The following is a 16,150-nucleotide window of genomic DNA, read 5'->3' as shown; positions in this document are numbered from 1 at the left end:
TGGGTTGTGTGGGTCTGCACTGCCCACTCCTGGTGTATTTCTGTCATTGCATCTGGCTGCTGAGAACAATCTCTCTCTGTGCCTTGGCCTCACATGAGCTCTGATTTGGGCAACTCGTCCTTCCAGCAGAGGAGAAATCTCACATTATTCTCACAACAGCCTGGCAAGGTAGGTCTCTGCTGCTTGAATTATAGGGCAAAAGGGGAGGGTCTTCATGAAAGCCATGTGCTAATAATAATAATAATAATAATTTATTATTTATACCCCACCCATCTGGCTGAGTTTCCCCAGCCACTCTGGGCAGCTCCCAATCAAATGTTAAAAGCAATACAGCGTTAAATATTAAAAAGATCCCCACCCCGATTTTATCTCATGACCCCAGTAGCCTTCCAGAAACAATAGGAAAGCTGACACAAAACATCAGAGGGTACCACTCCCCCCACCACAGTTCAGAGCACTAGATTTTATTGTGCATCATGGCTGGGTTGGAGATTGAACCAGATCCTGCTCTCTTGGTGCATAATGTTCTGCAACCCCCCCCCCCCCCATTGTAGACTTCTAGGTGTAGAAATGTGTCGATAAACCATATTTCTTAAAGACACTCGCCTCTGCTGCACCTCAATCTTCCTAATAGGAACACAACCCTGGGTTAGTGCCTGGAACCCTCTGGGAATCTTGCTATTGCTTGGCAGAGTAACAATGCTTAGGCTAGAATAAATCACAGACATTTAGATGAGGTAATATTACCTGAGGTAATATTTCTGGGTTAGCGGAGTCTGTAACCTGAAGTGTATGTAACCCAAGGTACCACTGTACTGATTAAGCTCCCATCCACAGAGTTTACTTCCATCTAAAGCATTAAGATAATTTCTCCATAGTGGCTGCTGGGACAGAGGTGGGAGGGAGATTTTTGTACCACTGTTAATAAGTGATATAGACCAAGACCATACGGAGTCAAGCCCATATTTCTTTGTTATTCCTCTTAACACCCTCCAATGGTGAGTTCAGAGTTCCAGAATTGCTATATTCCGCACTTAATGGGTCCAGGTTTATCTGGTGGAAGGAGGTGGTTATCTATTGGAAGCCACGAAAGAAGACCGGCTCTTTATTCTTGACATTGGGACTGATCCCCCCCCCCGACCTGGGATGGGGTAAATTTATTACCTCTACTTTGTCAGGAGGCTCCAAGGGGTGCTGCAGCAATTTCTATTCCACCAGCCCCCCCAGGCAGTTAAGAGCACACGCTTCCAAAACGGTTAAGGGTTTGCATTTTTATTGCTGTAAACAATTTTAGTATTTTTCTGTACTGCAAAGCAGGAGATAAAACATTTTTACAGTAGTACCTCGGGTTACATACAGTTAAGCTTACACACACTTCAGGTTACAGAATCCTCTAACCCAGAAATAGTACCTCGGGTTAAGAACTTTGCTTCAGGGTGAGAACAGAAATCGTTCTCCAGCGGTGTGGCAGCAGCAGGAAGCCCCATTAGCTAAAGTGGTGCTTCAGGTTAAGAACAGTTTCAGGTTAAGAATGGACCTCTGGAACGAATTAAATACTTAACCTGAGGTACCACTGTATTTATAAATGAATGAATGGATTTAAGATTCAGAATTAAAAACAGTTGAAACAGATTGCAGCCCCAGGAACAGGCTCCTGAAAACACACCTCTCTGGCATCAAGACGGAGACAAGGAAACAGTCTGCCCCACCAATAGCCCCCCAACTGAAAGGAGAGGTACAGAAGCAGAGGGGGGGGGAGGAAGATGAAGCTCACTGGAGAGGCTTGCAAAGCGGCGGCTGTGGAGAGGCCTCTGGCCGGGTCCCCCAAGAGAGGCTGCAGCAGCGTCGTCCCCCCCGCCCCGGCGTCCTCAGCGGAGGGTGACCCAGGGTGACCACAGGCTCCACACTGAGTTGGTGAAAGGATCCTGGCAGCGAATCTGCGCCCGATGCACAGCCTCCGCGTCTTTGATGGTTTCCTCCAGCTGGTCCTGTAAGGAGGGCAAACCAGGTGTGACTGGGCTGGAAGAGGGGCAGAGCCAGGGCCTGCTGGGGGGAGGAGGGAGGCTCTCTGATATGGGGGTCCCACAGAGCAGAGGGTCCCAGCTTCTCCCGCTGGCCATGGCTACAGTCCGTGGTGCCCACAGGCCCACCTACTAAGCCCTGGGATTGCGAACCCATTTGCAAGAGGCTCTTAGCCAGGATAAGCTCAGAGAAATGTGGGCTGGAGAATTGCAGCTTTTCAGTTGTTGCCGGACTCCAACTTCCATCATTGTTGACCATTGCTAGATGCTGGGAGATGGAGTCCAGCAGCATATGGAAGCTGCCAGAGCTTCTCCCTGCACAAGGGCAGTATACCTTCCAAGACCAGGTTCTGGGGACAAAGAACAGAAGGGGAGTCGGCTGAGGCTACCGTGCCTCCCTTGTGGGCAACTGGTTGGAAGATGTTGGGATTAGACTCTTGAGCTGGAGGAGCCCTTGACTTTGGCCTGGCCCACTTTGGCCGTGAGTGGGGGAGTCCCAAGGATGGAAGGGGGGTCAGGAGAGCTCACCCATTCTCAGCTCCCTTGAGCATGTGGGAAAGTGGCTGGTTATGTTCTTGTTGTAGGTTTTGAGTGCCAGATGTTGTGGGTGCAAGTCCCCCATAATTCTTGGATTCAACAAGAGTTAGATTTAATCGAGATGGGCATCACAGGAAGAACAAAGGCTGGTGGCGGCCTGCCATTAGCCCATAGTGAAAGCCATCAACAAGGTAAAAGACACATCTGGATTTGGGAGGTGGAAATTTCCAGGGTTATAGTGAGCAATGAGAGAAGTGAACAGGGAAAAAGTGTCCCTTTTGCAAATGGAGGAGGGGGAGCACAAAGGCAGGAAGTCTGTTTTATGCTGCAGAGAGGGTCAGACATGATGCCTGGGGTCTCTTGGAATCTGAAACTGCAGCAATGGAAGGAACAGAAGCTGAATGCTCTGAACTCTCTCCATCTAGACACAGCCTGTATTTATGTTTAGATGAACCCTATATCATAAAGACACCACAGACTCTGCTGTGCCATCTTTTCCAAAGGAAGCACAGACCCCGGGTAAGTGCCTGGAACGTCATACTGATATGTAACACTATGAAGAAGCAGAGAACATAGGAAGAGCATCTGCTGGATCAGGCCAGTGGCCCATCTAGTCCAGCATCCTGTTCTCACAATGGCCAGCCAGGTGCCTGGAGGAAACCTGCAAGCAGGATTTGAGCGACTTTCTCCTCCTGTGGTTTCCAGCAACCGGATTTCAGAAGCATTTACTGAATGTGGAGAGCAGAGCTTGGCCATCATGACTAGTAGCCCTCCATAGCCCTTTCCTCCTTCATGCATTTGTCCAATCCTCTTTTAAAGCCATCCACGTTGGAGGCCATCATTGGCTCTTGTGGGAGGGAGTTCCATAGGCTGACTATGTGCTGCGTAGACCATGATTCTGTCCTGAATCTCCCTACCTTCAGGTTCATTGCATGTCCATAACTTCTAGTATTATGAAAGGAGGGGGAACAAACTGTCAGAGCCCTCTTTCCCATTGGTGTTAGCGGTTCATTGCGCCAGGGCGCCAGTCTCTCAGCGGTGCCTCAGCGAGTGGGGGAGATGCGCGACTTTGCCAGCAGCCTCCCCTTTCCCTGCATGCCCGCCAGCTGCGCCCCGCCAACTATATGGCTGGTGAGCGTGCAGCTTCCTTCCCAAGCCTCCTCAGGAGGAGAGCGATTCCTGCAGAGGCTTAGGATGGAAGCTTCCCTTCCAAGTCTCGGCATCTGCTAGAGACGGCCCCGCTCCTGGTCGTTGTCCTCCTCCTGCTTCCTGGCGAAAGGCGGTGCACAGCCTTTCCGGGCTGCCTTCTCGGGCGCCCCAACGTTGGAGAGCAGGCCCGCCAGCACGTTTTCCTGCTTGATCATCGCCACCACGCCGGGATTGGGGCGGTGGGGAAGGCAGAGGACATTTCCCACCGCCCCCTCCCTTGTTTTGGAGTTGCGGGGGGGGGGGGCGCCGGCAGGATCTTTGCACCGCGGCACCAGATATGCTTAAGACGGCCCTGAAAGCTGTATCCATCTTCTCCAGGCCACCATGCATAATTTACAAACTTGTATCGTGTTGTCTCTCACTTGCCTTTTCTCTAAACTAAAACATCCCCAACTTTGCAACCTTCCTTCGTGGGGAGGAGCTCCATCTCCTTGACCAATCTGGCTGGAATTCAGCCCATGAGGGAAGAAACAGACGTTGAAAACCAGCTTGCTACTTACGCTGCTGACTTCCTTCTGGGTGCCATCGTAATGTTCCAGTTTCAGGCGGTAGCGCAGGGGGAAGTAGGCGGAGGCGCAGTGCCAAGAGGCCGGGGGAGCCCAGCTGAGCTTCAGCTTGGCCCCCGACTCCTTGCGGACGGTCAGCTTCTCTGGCGGGTCTGGCTTCACTGCAGGGGGAGGGATGACAAGAGCCGTCAGGCTTCACCCAGAGCCCCCTCCCTCCCTCCCTCTGCCTCTGGAGGGGCCACAATAGGGAAATGGTGAGGAGGGCCCCTCTGGCCAGTCTTCCGCTACTGCCTGTCACTACTGAGAAGCCCAGATCATCTAGATCAGAGGTTCCCAAATATTATTCAGGCTGCTGCCCATTTGGTGCCACAAACTCATCCCCAGCACCACCCAACCTATGAAAAGCATTTCTTAAAATAGCGGTTTGTACAACCCACTGAGGAAGATAACACAATTAAATTCAAAGCCATCAACACTTGCTCCCCCGCCCCCCAGTTTTTATTATGTATTTTGTGTTTTAATCTTGTATTGTCACGCTGTGATCTTTGGACAAAGGGTGGTATATGAATTTAATAACTAAAAATTTAGTTTGATTAATTCAACAGAATTCATTTGATCCATGGTGATACCAGTTTTTCAAAGTCTGAGAGCCATTTGCCCCCTGGCAGCCCCCTTACCACTTAGAATCCCTCTAAAATCCCACTACCATCGACTTTGGGAACCATCAGCAGGTGTTGATCTTTTGGTTGAGGCATTCCCAGCCAGTGAGGGGCTTGTCAGTTAACTCCCCACCCCCCACAAAAATGGCAGAATTTGATATGTTAGTGGAAGCAGAGCTCTTTGCAAGACCACAGCTCCCCTGCAGGATAAGCTGGGCAGAAGGGAAATCCCTGACAGCAGAACTACAAGGACTGACATCATCTGCTTTTCATACTTAAAAGCAACCCTGCCCCCTCCCAGGCTGCTGCCCCCCCCCCATGTTTTAAACTTCCTTCAGACCAGCCAACAAGAGCCACGCTGGCTGCAAGGGCTGCTGGGAGTTGTAGTCCAACGTGTGGTGGGAGGGGGAGACCAGGCTGAAGTCTCAGGAGGCTCTTGCTCAGAGGTTCGGTGAGGAAATGTCCTTTTGAAATGTCCCTGCCCATAGAGCCATTCCATATAGGCAGTCCCAACTGCCCCAGTTACTTAGCAGCTCCACCCTTGGCAGTGCCGGGGTCAGACTAGATGGCCTCTGGGGGTCCCTTCCCACGCTGCGATCCTGCCCTAGTTCTGCGGGTGGGTGGCCTTTTGCTTGGCCTCCAAAGGCAGCTGCTGGGCTTCTCCTCACGCCTCCTTTGGATTCCGGAGCGGGGCGAGGAGGGCTGGTCTGGCATCCCTACCGATGTCCTGGATGACGACGTCCCTCCGGAGAGCCTCGTAGCTGCCGTCCTCGCCCAGCCCCTCCAGCGCCAGCTCCAGCTCCGTCTTCTCCCCGAAAGGGCAGGGCGAGCAGTCCTCCAGCAGGAGGCGCACCTCGCCCGGAGAGGCAGACACTTCTCTTGCGGGGCAGCGCGCAGAGCCCGGTCCTCTGCGAGACAGAAAAACCTTGTCAGGAGCCTTGGGCGGGGCTGCTCCAATCCTAGGACGCTAAGAGGGAGGGGTCCGAAAAGGAGAGGTCCTGGGGCTCAAAGATGCCGGCCTGCAAGCTCCAAAGAGGCGGTGCCTGGCTGGCTGGCGGCCGTGAGGGGGTGGGTGTCAGCCCCCTCGCCCTCCTGCCCATCTCCCCTGATGCTTCGGGTGTTCCAGGCCCTTCAAAGAGGTCCTGCCTCAAAGCGAGGAGGGGAGGCGAGGTACTCACTTGCGGCGGAGGCTCGCACGGAAGGCGGCCGGGTGCTGAGTTTTCCACCGGCAGCTGAAGGTGCCTCTGTACGAAGGCGCCTCGCAGGTCACCTCAGCGTCTGCCTTTCCAGCTGCAGGGAGCGGGAAGAGGGGTTAATAGGGACCCTGACGGCGACTGCCTTGCCCTTCCCGCTGCTGGAGGAGGAGCCAAGGGATCCCTCAGGCCATCCTGTCGGGGATCTTTGAGCTGTGATTTCCGCATTGCAGGGGGCTGAGCTGGATGACCTTTGGGGTTCCCTTCTAGCGCTACAGTTCTATCAGTCTGTGATTTTGGGCATTGCAGGGGGTTGGACTAGATGACCCTCGGGGTCCCTTCCAGCGCTACAGTTCTATGGCTCTGTCACAAGACAATCGGGCTTCGTGGCGCAGCTTCACGAAGATCCTTTGCCGCGTCTCCACTTGCGCAACAGCGCCCCCTGCAGGAGCGCCCGCGAGGAATAGTCCCTCTACGGCCCGTTCCCTGGGTTTGATGAACGAAAAATTACAATTTAGGAATGAAGCCGGGGCCGAAATATTATAGGAAGTGGAGAGGCCATGTTGAGACTCGCTGATCTCTTCTGACCACTTCCAGGAATGCCTAGATCAGGCATGTCCAAAGTCCGTTTGGGGGGCCTAATCCAGCCCGCCGGGCGGTTTAATCTGGCCCCTGTGGCAGTTTATTTCCTGGGGTAAAATCCCCAAAGAAACCTTGACAACTTCAATCCTATAAAGCTCAACAACTTCAGCCTTAAAAAAAGGTCAACTCTCGTCGGCCCTTTGGTCGGCCCTCACGGCCCTTCACTTCATCAAATCTGGCCCTCTTTGAAAAGTTTGGACACCACTGGCCTAGAGGTATTGCTGGTGGTCGCCAGTCTGCAAACTGGCTGGACCAGTCAAAGAAGGGCAGCTCCTTTGTTTATGAATGGGGAAAGGTTTGCATCAGAGTATTTACCATACGTAAAGGAAGGGATAGAATGTATCTGGCAGGCCAGGAAGAGCCATTAACAAAGTATCTTCAGGGACAAGCTGGAAAGCAAATGGGAAAACAGGATCTTGGCGCCTGCTCAGAGCTTCTTGGACAACCCCTTTCTAGTACCTTAATGTTCCGTTTTGAGGTGGTCTTTATGCCCAGGGGGTGGATAATTTATGGGCTTTTAAAATTGTTGCACACGTGTCTTGGGGGCTCCTCATCTCCTTGCAAGGGTGAGGGGGGGGAGACTCGGTTGCAACAGGTGCAATAAAGATTCCTTGCTTCCTCTCAACTGGTTGTACAGTTAAGGTAAAGGGACCCCTGACCATTAGGTCCAGTCGTGACCGACTCTGGGGTTGCGGCGCTCATCTCGCTTTACTGGCCGAGGGAGCCGGCGTACAGCTTCCGGGTCATGTGGCCAGCAGGACTAAGCCGCTTCTGGCGAACCAGAGCAGCGCACGGAAACGCCGTTTACCTTCCCGCCGGAGCGATACCTATTTATCTGCTTGCAGTTTGACATGCTTTCGAACTGCTAGGTTGGCAGGAGCAGGGACCGAGCAACGGGAGCTCACCCCGTCGCGGGGATTCGAACCGCCGACCTTCTGATCGGCAAGTCCTAGGCTCTGTCGTTAAACCCACAGCGCCACCCGCATAGCCCCTGTTTAAATCTCTGAGCGATTGCTGATCTCAAGGGATGCCAAGTCCCTTGGCTGGACTTAGGCTGTTCAAGCCAAGCCCTTTTCTTATAACAATCCTATGATCCAAATACCAAAGGCCGATCCCGACTCGTAACGTCGGAGCCCGACGAAGGCGCGGATTCCGCGAAGGCTCCCAGGGCGCCCCCTGATCCCCTCCTCACCTTTTCGGAGGAAGAGGGGGAAGTCCGGGTCGCGCACAGCCAGGAAGGTTCTGCGCAGCACCTGTCCTGCAGCTCCCCGGCAGGTGTAGTTGCGGGCGGAGGCGAGGTCCAGCGGGCCGACGCGCAGAAGGTGCCCCCAGGGCGGCAGCGCCTCCATCTCCACCAGGGCTCCGTCCTCCACTTCCCAGCTCACCCGTTGCCCCGCCGGGGCGTCGCACGTCAGGTTCACCTTCTCGTTGATGTCCCCAACCTGCACTGGGGAGGGGAAGAGAGAGAATTTGGGGGGAAGCGGTGGTAGAAGGGCTGCGGGGGGGGGGGGGGGAGCGCCCCTTCATGAGAAGTTTGGGACGCCAAGACTCCAGGCTGGGAGGACTGCACTGAAGGTGCCCCCCTCCCTCGGCCAGGGCACTGTGGTCTTCTAATGGTTGGAAGCAGCCCTGAGTGGCTGGGGCAACCCAATCAGATGGGTGACATACAAATAAATTATTATTATTATTATTATTATTATTATTATTAGGCAGGTCCTGCCCAGCCTATTTATTTATTTATTTATTTATTTTATAAAATTTATGCACTGCCTGACTGTAAAAACAAAAAAAACAAAAGCAAACTACACACACACACAAAGCAGTTTATGAAAAGATAAAACAAGAAAATCAATAGAAATTTACAACAATCCTTTAAAATATACAAAAAGTTTAAAATGCTAAAGCAGTTTAAAATTCAGGTCAACAGTCTACCTATCTGGGTAGGCTTGTCTAAACAAGAATGTTTTTAAAAGGCGCAGAAATGAGAGTAAAGGAAGGCACTTGCTTGATGTCAATTGGCAGGGAGTGTAGGTGCTGCCACACCAAATGATTACATTCTTAGGAATGGGGGTATTATGTGGCATCTGCAGCAGTGCCCGTTCTGCTGATTGAAGTGGTTGAGTGGTCACCTGTGGGGTCAGGCGATCTCACAGGTAAACTGGTCCCAAGTTTTCAAGGGCTTTGTAATACCTTGAACAGTAATACCTTGAACTTGGTCCAAACCTGTTTGAAGGTAAGGGGGACCCCTGACTGTTAGGTCCAGTTGTGGCCGACTCTGGGGTTGCAGCGCTCATCTCGCTTTACTGGCCGAGGGAGCCGGCGTTTGTCCTCAGACACCTTCCGGGTCATGTGACCAGCATGACTAAACCACTTCTGGCGAACCAGAGCAACGCACGGAAACGCTGTTTACCTTCCTGCCAGAGTGGTACCTATTTATCTACTTGCACTTTGACGTGCTTTCAAACTTCTAGGTGGGCAGGAGCTGGGACCAAACAATGGGAGCTCACCCTGTCGCGGGGATTTGAACCGCCGATTTTCTGACCTTCTGATCGGCAAGCCCTAGGCTCTGTGGTTTAGACCACAGCGCCACCCGCATCCCTCAAACCTATTAGGGAAGTTTTTAATGCTTGATTATATTTTTTAATATTCTGTTGGGAGCTGCCCAGAGTGGCTGGGGAAAGTTAGATGCTGACAAGGCCACACTCTTGCCAGCAATTGTGCTGCAGCATTCTGTGCTAACTGCAGCTTCCAAATCAAATATGAGGGAAGTCCCACTGAGCAATTACAGCCCCTCCCCGAATTCCTGGGCTGGGGGGCACACACAAGAGCTACAGAGCACATCTGTGTGCATCCTGCTTTCCTCTTCCTCCTTCTGTGCATCTTTGTGCACAGATTCAAGCAGAGACACGCAGCCCTTTGTGGACCACAGCCCACCCCCCTCCCTTCCCCGTCTGGGCCCCTGAGATGGGGCTTGCCTCTGGGGCACTTACAGTTGGCGGGAAAAGCCACGGAGGCTTCTGCCATGAGCGCCGTGCCCAGAAGGGCCAGCAATGTCATGGCCATCATCTTCAGGCCACGAGGAGGGACTCCGCTGGAGACGAGGGCAGTGAAGGTAAGGGGAGAGGATCCTGGAAGGAAGACAAGCAGCTCAGCAAAATGACCAAAGGGGAAACCCAACTCTCTCCAGACAGGGTCCACCAGCAGCCCACCGGGGTCAGGGCCAGAGACTTCCGGCAGCATCTTGACCCCACTCCCCGTCTGCCTCCACCCTCTGCCTCTCTCGGGGCATGGAAGACCCACTGCCCAATGGGGGTGCCTGCCCTTGCTTCCAGCCACCTCTTGGGAGCAAAGGCTCTGCACCCCCACTCTCCCCCCTTCAGGAAATGAGTCTCCTAAGAGCATCAAAAGAACTTGCTCAACTAGTCCAGCACTTTGTTCTCACAGTGCCAGCCTAATGGGAACCCACAAGCAGGACTGGGCACAAGACCAACCCCATCCCCTCCTGTGGCTCCACTAACTGGCATTCAGAAGCATTGCTGTGCAGAGCAGAGCCATTCTGGCTAGTAGCCATTGATAGCCCTATTCTTCACCATTAGTTTGTCTTTTTTTAAAAAAAATAAAAATATTTTTTACCAACCACCAAAACACAAACAGTGAAACCCCCCCAGGTGGCTGATACATTGGGTGTACAATATTCAATAATATACATATTCAATAATATTCAATAATAACATTAAAATTAACCATATGTATACTTCTATATACCTCAACACTCCTCCTTCCACAAGGTTTATTTAACTTTTAACATTTTACCGTAATTGCCCCAAATTGTTCAAACCTACTCAAATAATTCAATATCTTCTCAAACCAATCCTCCTCATTCTCACTGACCTTAAACCCTTTCATTCTATGTATCTTCACAGTTAGGTATTCTAAAATTATAATATTATTCAGTTTTTTCCTCCATTGGTTCACCCCTCGCTCTTCTGCATTTTTCCAATTACTTGCTATAACCTGTCTGGCTGCAATTACCATCAATTTTACCCATTTGCATTCCTCTTTTGTCTTTAACTCGGTACTACTCTTAATAAGAGCCATTAATTTAGTTATTTCCTCATTCCTTCCCACAATTCCCGATATTTCTATACCAATCTGTTTCCAAAATTCATTAACTAACTGACAATCCCACCGCAACATGAGTTTGTCTAATCCCCTTTTAAAGCCATCACGGTTGGTGGCCACCCCTGCTTCCCACGGGAGAAGAAAGCGCCATGGGTTAACTCTGCGCTGCGTGAAGGACTTTCTGGCTGGTTGTCCTGAGAGGAAGCTACTCAAGGGGCTCCCTGTGGCTGGACACAGCTGCAGCTTGGGGGCCTCATCTCCTGGCCCCACGGGCCCTAAGCCTCCACCCCACAACTGCCTTTTCTTCCCAGACAACTTCCTTCTTGCCCTCTGTTTTGGCACTCTCCTCCTGAGTTGCCCATGAACCTCCCTGGGCGCTTGGGGTTCTGCTGCCCGCCTCCGAAGTGTTGCTCAGACCTTTGCCCTCAGAGTTCCCCACAGAGCCAGTCCCCCCCCAACCTTTTGGGTAGCCCCCCTCCAAAGCCTGTAGCCCAGAAGCCAGCTGCTCCCACTGGACAGTCCTTGCACCCAGAGCCAGATTTACGTATATGATAAACAAGCTCTAGCTTAGGGCCCCAAACTCTTGGGGGACCCCAAAAAAGTTATAGGGAAAAATATAATATAAAAAACAAATAAAATAGATTATGAGTCTTTGTAAATTGTGTTTCTAAAGGAACTTTTGCTATTGCCAAATGTCAATGTGTTTGCATTGTTTTGCTATGAATAAAAAATCCTTTTAAGTTAAAGCTTAGTAATTAATTCACTATTAATATATTATTAATTGTATCTCAGTTCAACAGTTACTTTGATAAAATACATATTTTGTTATGTGCAAATGGCTTGAGATACCTATTAGGTCCATCAATTACCATATAGCATCTATTCAACACAAAAACAGCCACAAAGCTGATGGCCTCATCAAACCTCAATCCGGCCCTGCCTGCATCACAAAGCCCCCTTCCCAAAGCAGGTTGCAGCTCAGAGACTCAGGACCGCCCAAGAGAGCCCTTACCTTCAGGCTGCTGCTGTGTGTGTCTGAGGGCTGAGAAGGAGACCTGTCTTATATTGCCTGTCCTGCAGGGAGGAGGTTAGTAAGTGGGCAAGGAAAATCTCCCCAGACCACAGAGCTGAGGAGGAAGAAGAGATAACCCATCACCGCCCACTTCTGGGCCCGCACCCACCCACAGGCCAGCCATCACCCCCTTCCTTCCCAGGGGAAGGACAGACTGAGCTCTGGAGGAACTGCCACACCTACAGCCACAGCCCAAGCAAGCCCTGGCCCCAAATGGAGCAGAGTGTGGGTGTGGGTGGCTCAGGGCTGCCCGTCCGCTGCAGTGCCAGACCTTTGTGCCCTTTGTGCCCTCACCTGCACAGCACACACAGTGCTCAGAGATCTGTACTGGTTGCCCATTTGCTACCTGGCCAAGTTCAAGGTGTTATTGTTCATATAACCATGTGGGACCAGTTTTCCTATGAGATGGCCTTGCCCCCCACAGGTGCCCACAGGTGCTTTGATCAGCAGAACTGGCACTGCTGCAGGTGCCACAAACGTAAAACCAGATTCAGGTAAGTAGCTGTGTTGGTCTGACTCAGTCGAAATATATAAAAAAATATATAATCTGTCCAGTAGCACCTTGGAGAACAACTAAGTTTGTTCTTGGTATAAGCTTTTGTGTGCATGCACACTTCTTCAGATAAGAATACCAACTCTACATCCGTAATAACTCGGTTGCTCAGTGCGGCAGCACTTAATCTTTGGAACTGCCTGCTGCTCTTTTCAGCGCCTGCAAAAAACATTCCTGTTTTGAGAAGCCTGTCTAGACGTTTAGAAAGCCAGTGAATTTTAATCTATTTTAGTATTTTATTTTTGTATGTTTTTAAAAGTGTTGTGCTTTTTCCTCAATTTTATTATTTTATCTTTTTGTAAACCACTTTGAGGTTGTTGTTGTCTTTTCAATCTAGCAGTGTATTATAGTAATAGTAGTAGTAGTACTCAGCATCTTAAAAAGCAGAGACATCACCTTGCCAACAAAGGTCCGTATAGTTAAAGCTATATAATGTTTTCCCGGTAGTGATGTACGGAAGTGAGAGCTGGACCATAAAGAAGGCTGATCGCTGAAGAATGGATGCTTTTGAATTAGGGTGCTGGAGGAGACTCTTGAGAGTCCCATGGACTGCAAGAATATCCAACCTCTCCACTCTGAAGGAAATCAGCCCTGAGTGCTCACTGGAAGGACAGATCCTGAAGCTGAGGCTCCAATCCTTTGGCCACCTCATGAGAAGAGAAGACTCCCTGGAAAAGACCCTGATGTTGGGAATGATGGAGGGCACAAGGAGAAGGGGACAACAGAGAACGAGATGGTGGGACAGTGTTCTCGAAGCTACCAGCATTAGTTTGACCAAACTGCGGGAGGCAGTGGAAGACAGGAGTGCCTGGAGTGCTCTGGTCCAGGGGGTCACGAAGAGGCGGACACGACTGAACGACTAAACAACAACAGTAGTAGTAGTAGTAATGTATTACTTACACCCTCCCCATCTGGCCAGGCCTCACCAGCCACTCTGGGCAGCTTCCAACATAATATTAAAAACATGGTCAAACATCAAACATTGCCTTCAGATGGCTTCTAAAAGTCAGATAGTTGTTTATTTCCCTCTGATAGGAGGGCATTCCACAGGGCGGGTGCCACTACCGAGAAGGCCCTCTGCCTGGTTCCCTGTAACCTCACTTCTCACAGGGAGGCCCTCGATGCTGGACCTCAGTGTATAAATTTTATGACATTAAATAAGTATATAAGCACACCTGCCCCCCCCCCGCCTAGAGGGTGAGAACAAAGAGCCACCCTCCTCCTTCCTCTGAGCCTTTGCAGCAACAGGGAGTGGGTTGGGGGGTGGGGTTCTCTCATCTCTCCACTTAGTGCCAAGTTTCAAGGGTGGGGGTGTGATCCCCAGCTCTGCCCCCACCCTGCCTTCATCAGATGCTCAATGGCCATGAGATGCTCTGAGTCACTTGCCCTATGACTCCCCCAAGCCCCAGGCCAAGGCCCCACGGCTGAAGAAGGACCAGTAAGACCAGCTACAAGGCTGGGGCGGGGAGGTGGGGCTTATGTGAAGCTGGACTGATAACAGCTCCTTACGCAGAACATCCACACATTACGATGCTTTAAAGGTCAGGTCTACTAGATCCTGACTACTGGCTGGGATGGCCGCTTCCTGATTTCAGAGTCAGAAGGAGCACATGCTACTGAATAAATGTGGCCAGAAGCCACAGAAGGGGAGGGGCCTCGTGTGCTGGAATCACAGAAAGGGCATCTGCATGGATGCTGGACTAGATGGGGCCCCCAGTGACCTGATCCTGCAGTCTCTGATTATTTATTATTTACCAGTTTCCCAAAGCCTGAGAGTCACTGCACCTCACAAAAACAGCACGGTTTAAAAAGCCACAAATTGTTTAAATAGCCGAAGGCCTGAGAGGAGAGGCATGTTTTTGCCTGACACTTAAAGAATTGCAAGGAAGGTTCCATTTGCGCCTCCCTGGGGAGAGCATCCCACAAGTGAGGAGCCACCACAGAGAAGGCCTGCTCTCTCATGTTCTTGGTGAGAAGGGAAGGGGTTTAGGGCAGAGGCAGATGGGGACAAACCCCCAAGCTCAAGACTTGGCCCCATCCTGCTCAGCCTGGCAGAATCAGCCCCACTGCCTCTACCCGCACTGCAGCCATGACGTTTAAATAAGTAAGGGGCTGTCTATAGCGCCCCCCCCCTTTATGCTCCTTGCCATTCTTTGTGTTTGCACAACACATGGGAGACACTATAGGGATTGGGCAGCCGTTTTAGTCAAAGAAAACAGCTGGGAGGGGAGGTTTTAGTGTGGAGGACACAGCCAGTGAGGAGGGAGGGGCAGCTGCCCCCCAAACATGCCTGACACAGCAGGGGCCAGATTGCAGCCTCCCCCCAGCAATGCTGCTGCTGTGTGTGGCCTGAGCTCCCTGGGGGACCTTGGGCCAGCTGCTGTCTTCTCTCAGCCTACCCTACCTCTCAGGGTTGTTGTGGGGGTGCAGGAGGAAGGGGGGGAGCCACGCAGAGCCACCTTGAGCTCCTTGGGGGAAACGGTGGGCTGGAAATGCCACAAACGAGCCATCAGGCGGGCCTGGCACCCTCCCCCCCCGCGCTGGGAGTTCCTCTGAGCCAAAGGGGGCTCCCCCGCTCTCTCTGACCTCGCTGGGCTTTGCCTTCTGCCAGAAGAGGAAGCTCAGCGGGGAGGAGAATTCCCTTTGCGGCAGCGCCCTCTCGGCTGGGGCTGCACCGGGTGGTGCCCACTCGCGCCCGCAGGTGCCACGGGAACGCGGAGGAAGAGCCGCTTGCCATTCGCCAATGACACAATCGAGGGGTTTCCTTCTTGCACAGAGGACTAGAACGGGGTTCTGGAAAGCAGGGTCCTCCTAACGACACCATCGGCCTCTGTCCTCGCACTGCCAACATTTTATTATGTTATATGTTATGTTATGTTATTCATCTGGCTCAGTAAATGCCTCTTGCCCAAGATTTTCTGTGTGCTTCGCTGTGTACTTGTGTTTGCACTCAAGTCTCGTCTCCTAACCTGTCAAAGGTCATAAAACATCAAAATTTCTGCACTTTCCTAACTTTTGGTGATTGCTCTCCAAGCGGCCAGCCAAGTAAATATTTCGTTTTTGGGTCGCCACTTTCTCGTTCTGCTCTTTCCAAGTTGCTCTGATGTCGCATGCAGAATTCGATGTGTAACAGATAACGATCTGTCGAGGATGCTTGAGTCACGACTCATCACTAGCTCCCCCGCCCACAGATCGCTCTCTCTCTCTCAGCTGCCCCAGATCTGATTGTCACTTCCTTAGCGTCAACAGCAGGCTGAAATTAGTCCTCCGCCCGCCCCGCCCCGCCGCCGCCCATCTGCCGAGAAAGAGAGGGCGCTATTCCGGCCTGAGCTGCCTCTCATCTTGGGGGTCGGCTTCCCAAGTCTGTTTTGACCTAAGGACTGTCACCCTTAGTTGTATAAGAAGCTACTTCCTGTCTCATCCCCTGTTCAGTTACGTTTTCAGAATGGTCTCCCATTTCCTTTATGAATTGGTTCAAATATTGTTGTTGTTTAGTCGTTTAGTCGTGCCCGATTCTTTGTGAGCCCCTGGACCAGAGCACGCAAGACACTCCTGTCTTCCACTGCCTCCTGCAGTTTGGTCAGACTCATGTTAGTAGCCTTGAGAACAACCATCTCGTCCTCTGTCGTCCCCTTC

General features: G+C 51.6%; 1 protein-coding gene across 1 annotated transcript; it reads right to left on the bottom strand.

Moving 5' to 3' along the window:
* Nucleotides 1-1,444: 1,444 nt before the first annotated feature.
* On the bottom strand, nucleotides 1,445-12,198 carry LOC310657665 (interleukin-12 subunit beta-like). The gene is made up of 8 exons (XM_083398696.1): nucleotides 12,141-12,198; nucleotides 11,902-12,016; nucleotides 9,758-9,895; nucleotides 7,960-8,214; nucleotides 6,111-6,222; nucleotides 5,653-5,840; nucleotides 4,268-4,434; nucleotides 1,445-1,988 (listed from the first exon to the last, which is right to left on the bottom strand). Exons 3-8 carry the CDS (start codon nucleotides 9,831-9,833, stop codon nucleotides 1,869-1,871), a joined length of 918 nt encoding a protein of 305 aa, XP_083254822.1. The 5' UTR covers nucleotides 9,834-9,895; nucleotides 11,902-12,016; nucleotides 12,141-12,198; the 3' UTR covers nucleotides 1,445-1,868.
* Between the last annotated feature and the right edge of the window lie 3,952 nt (nucleotides 12,199-16,150).

The sequence above is a fragment of the Podarcis tiliguerta genome, assembly GCF_965153285.1.
Source record: "Podarcis tiliguerta genome assembly, chromosome: 9".
In the NCBI taxonomy this organism is placed as follows: Eukaryota; Metazoa; Chordata; class Lepidosauria; order Squamata; family Lacertidae; genus Podarcis; species Podarcis tiliguerta.
Note: the sequence above shows the minus strand (reverse complement) of the source record. Positions and strands in the feature narration are given on the sequence as shown.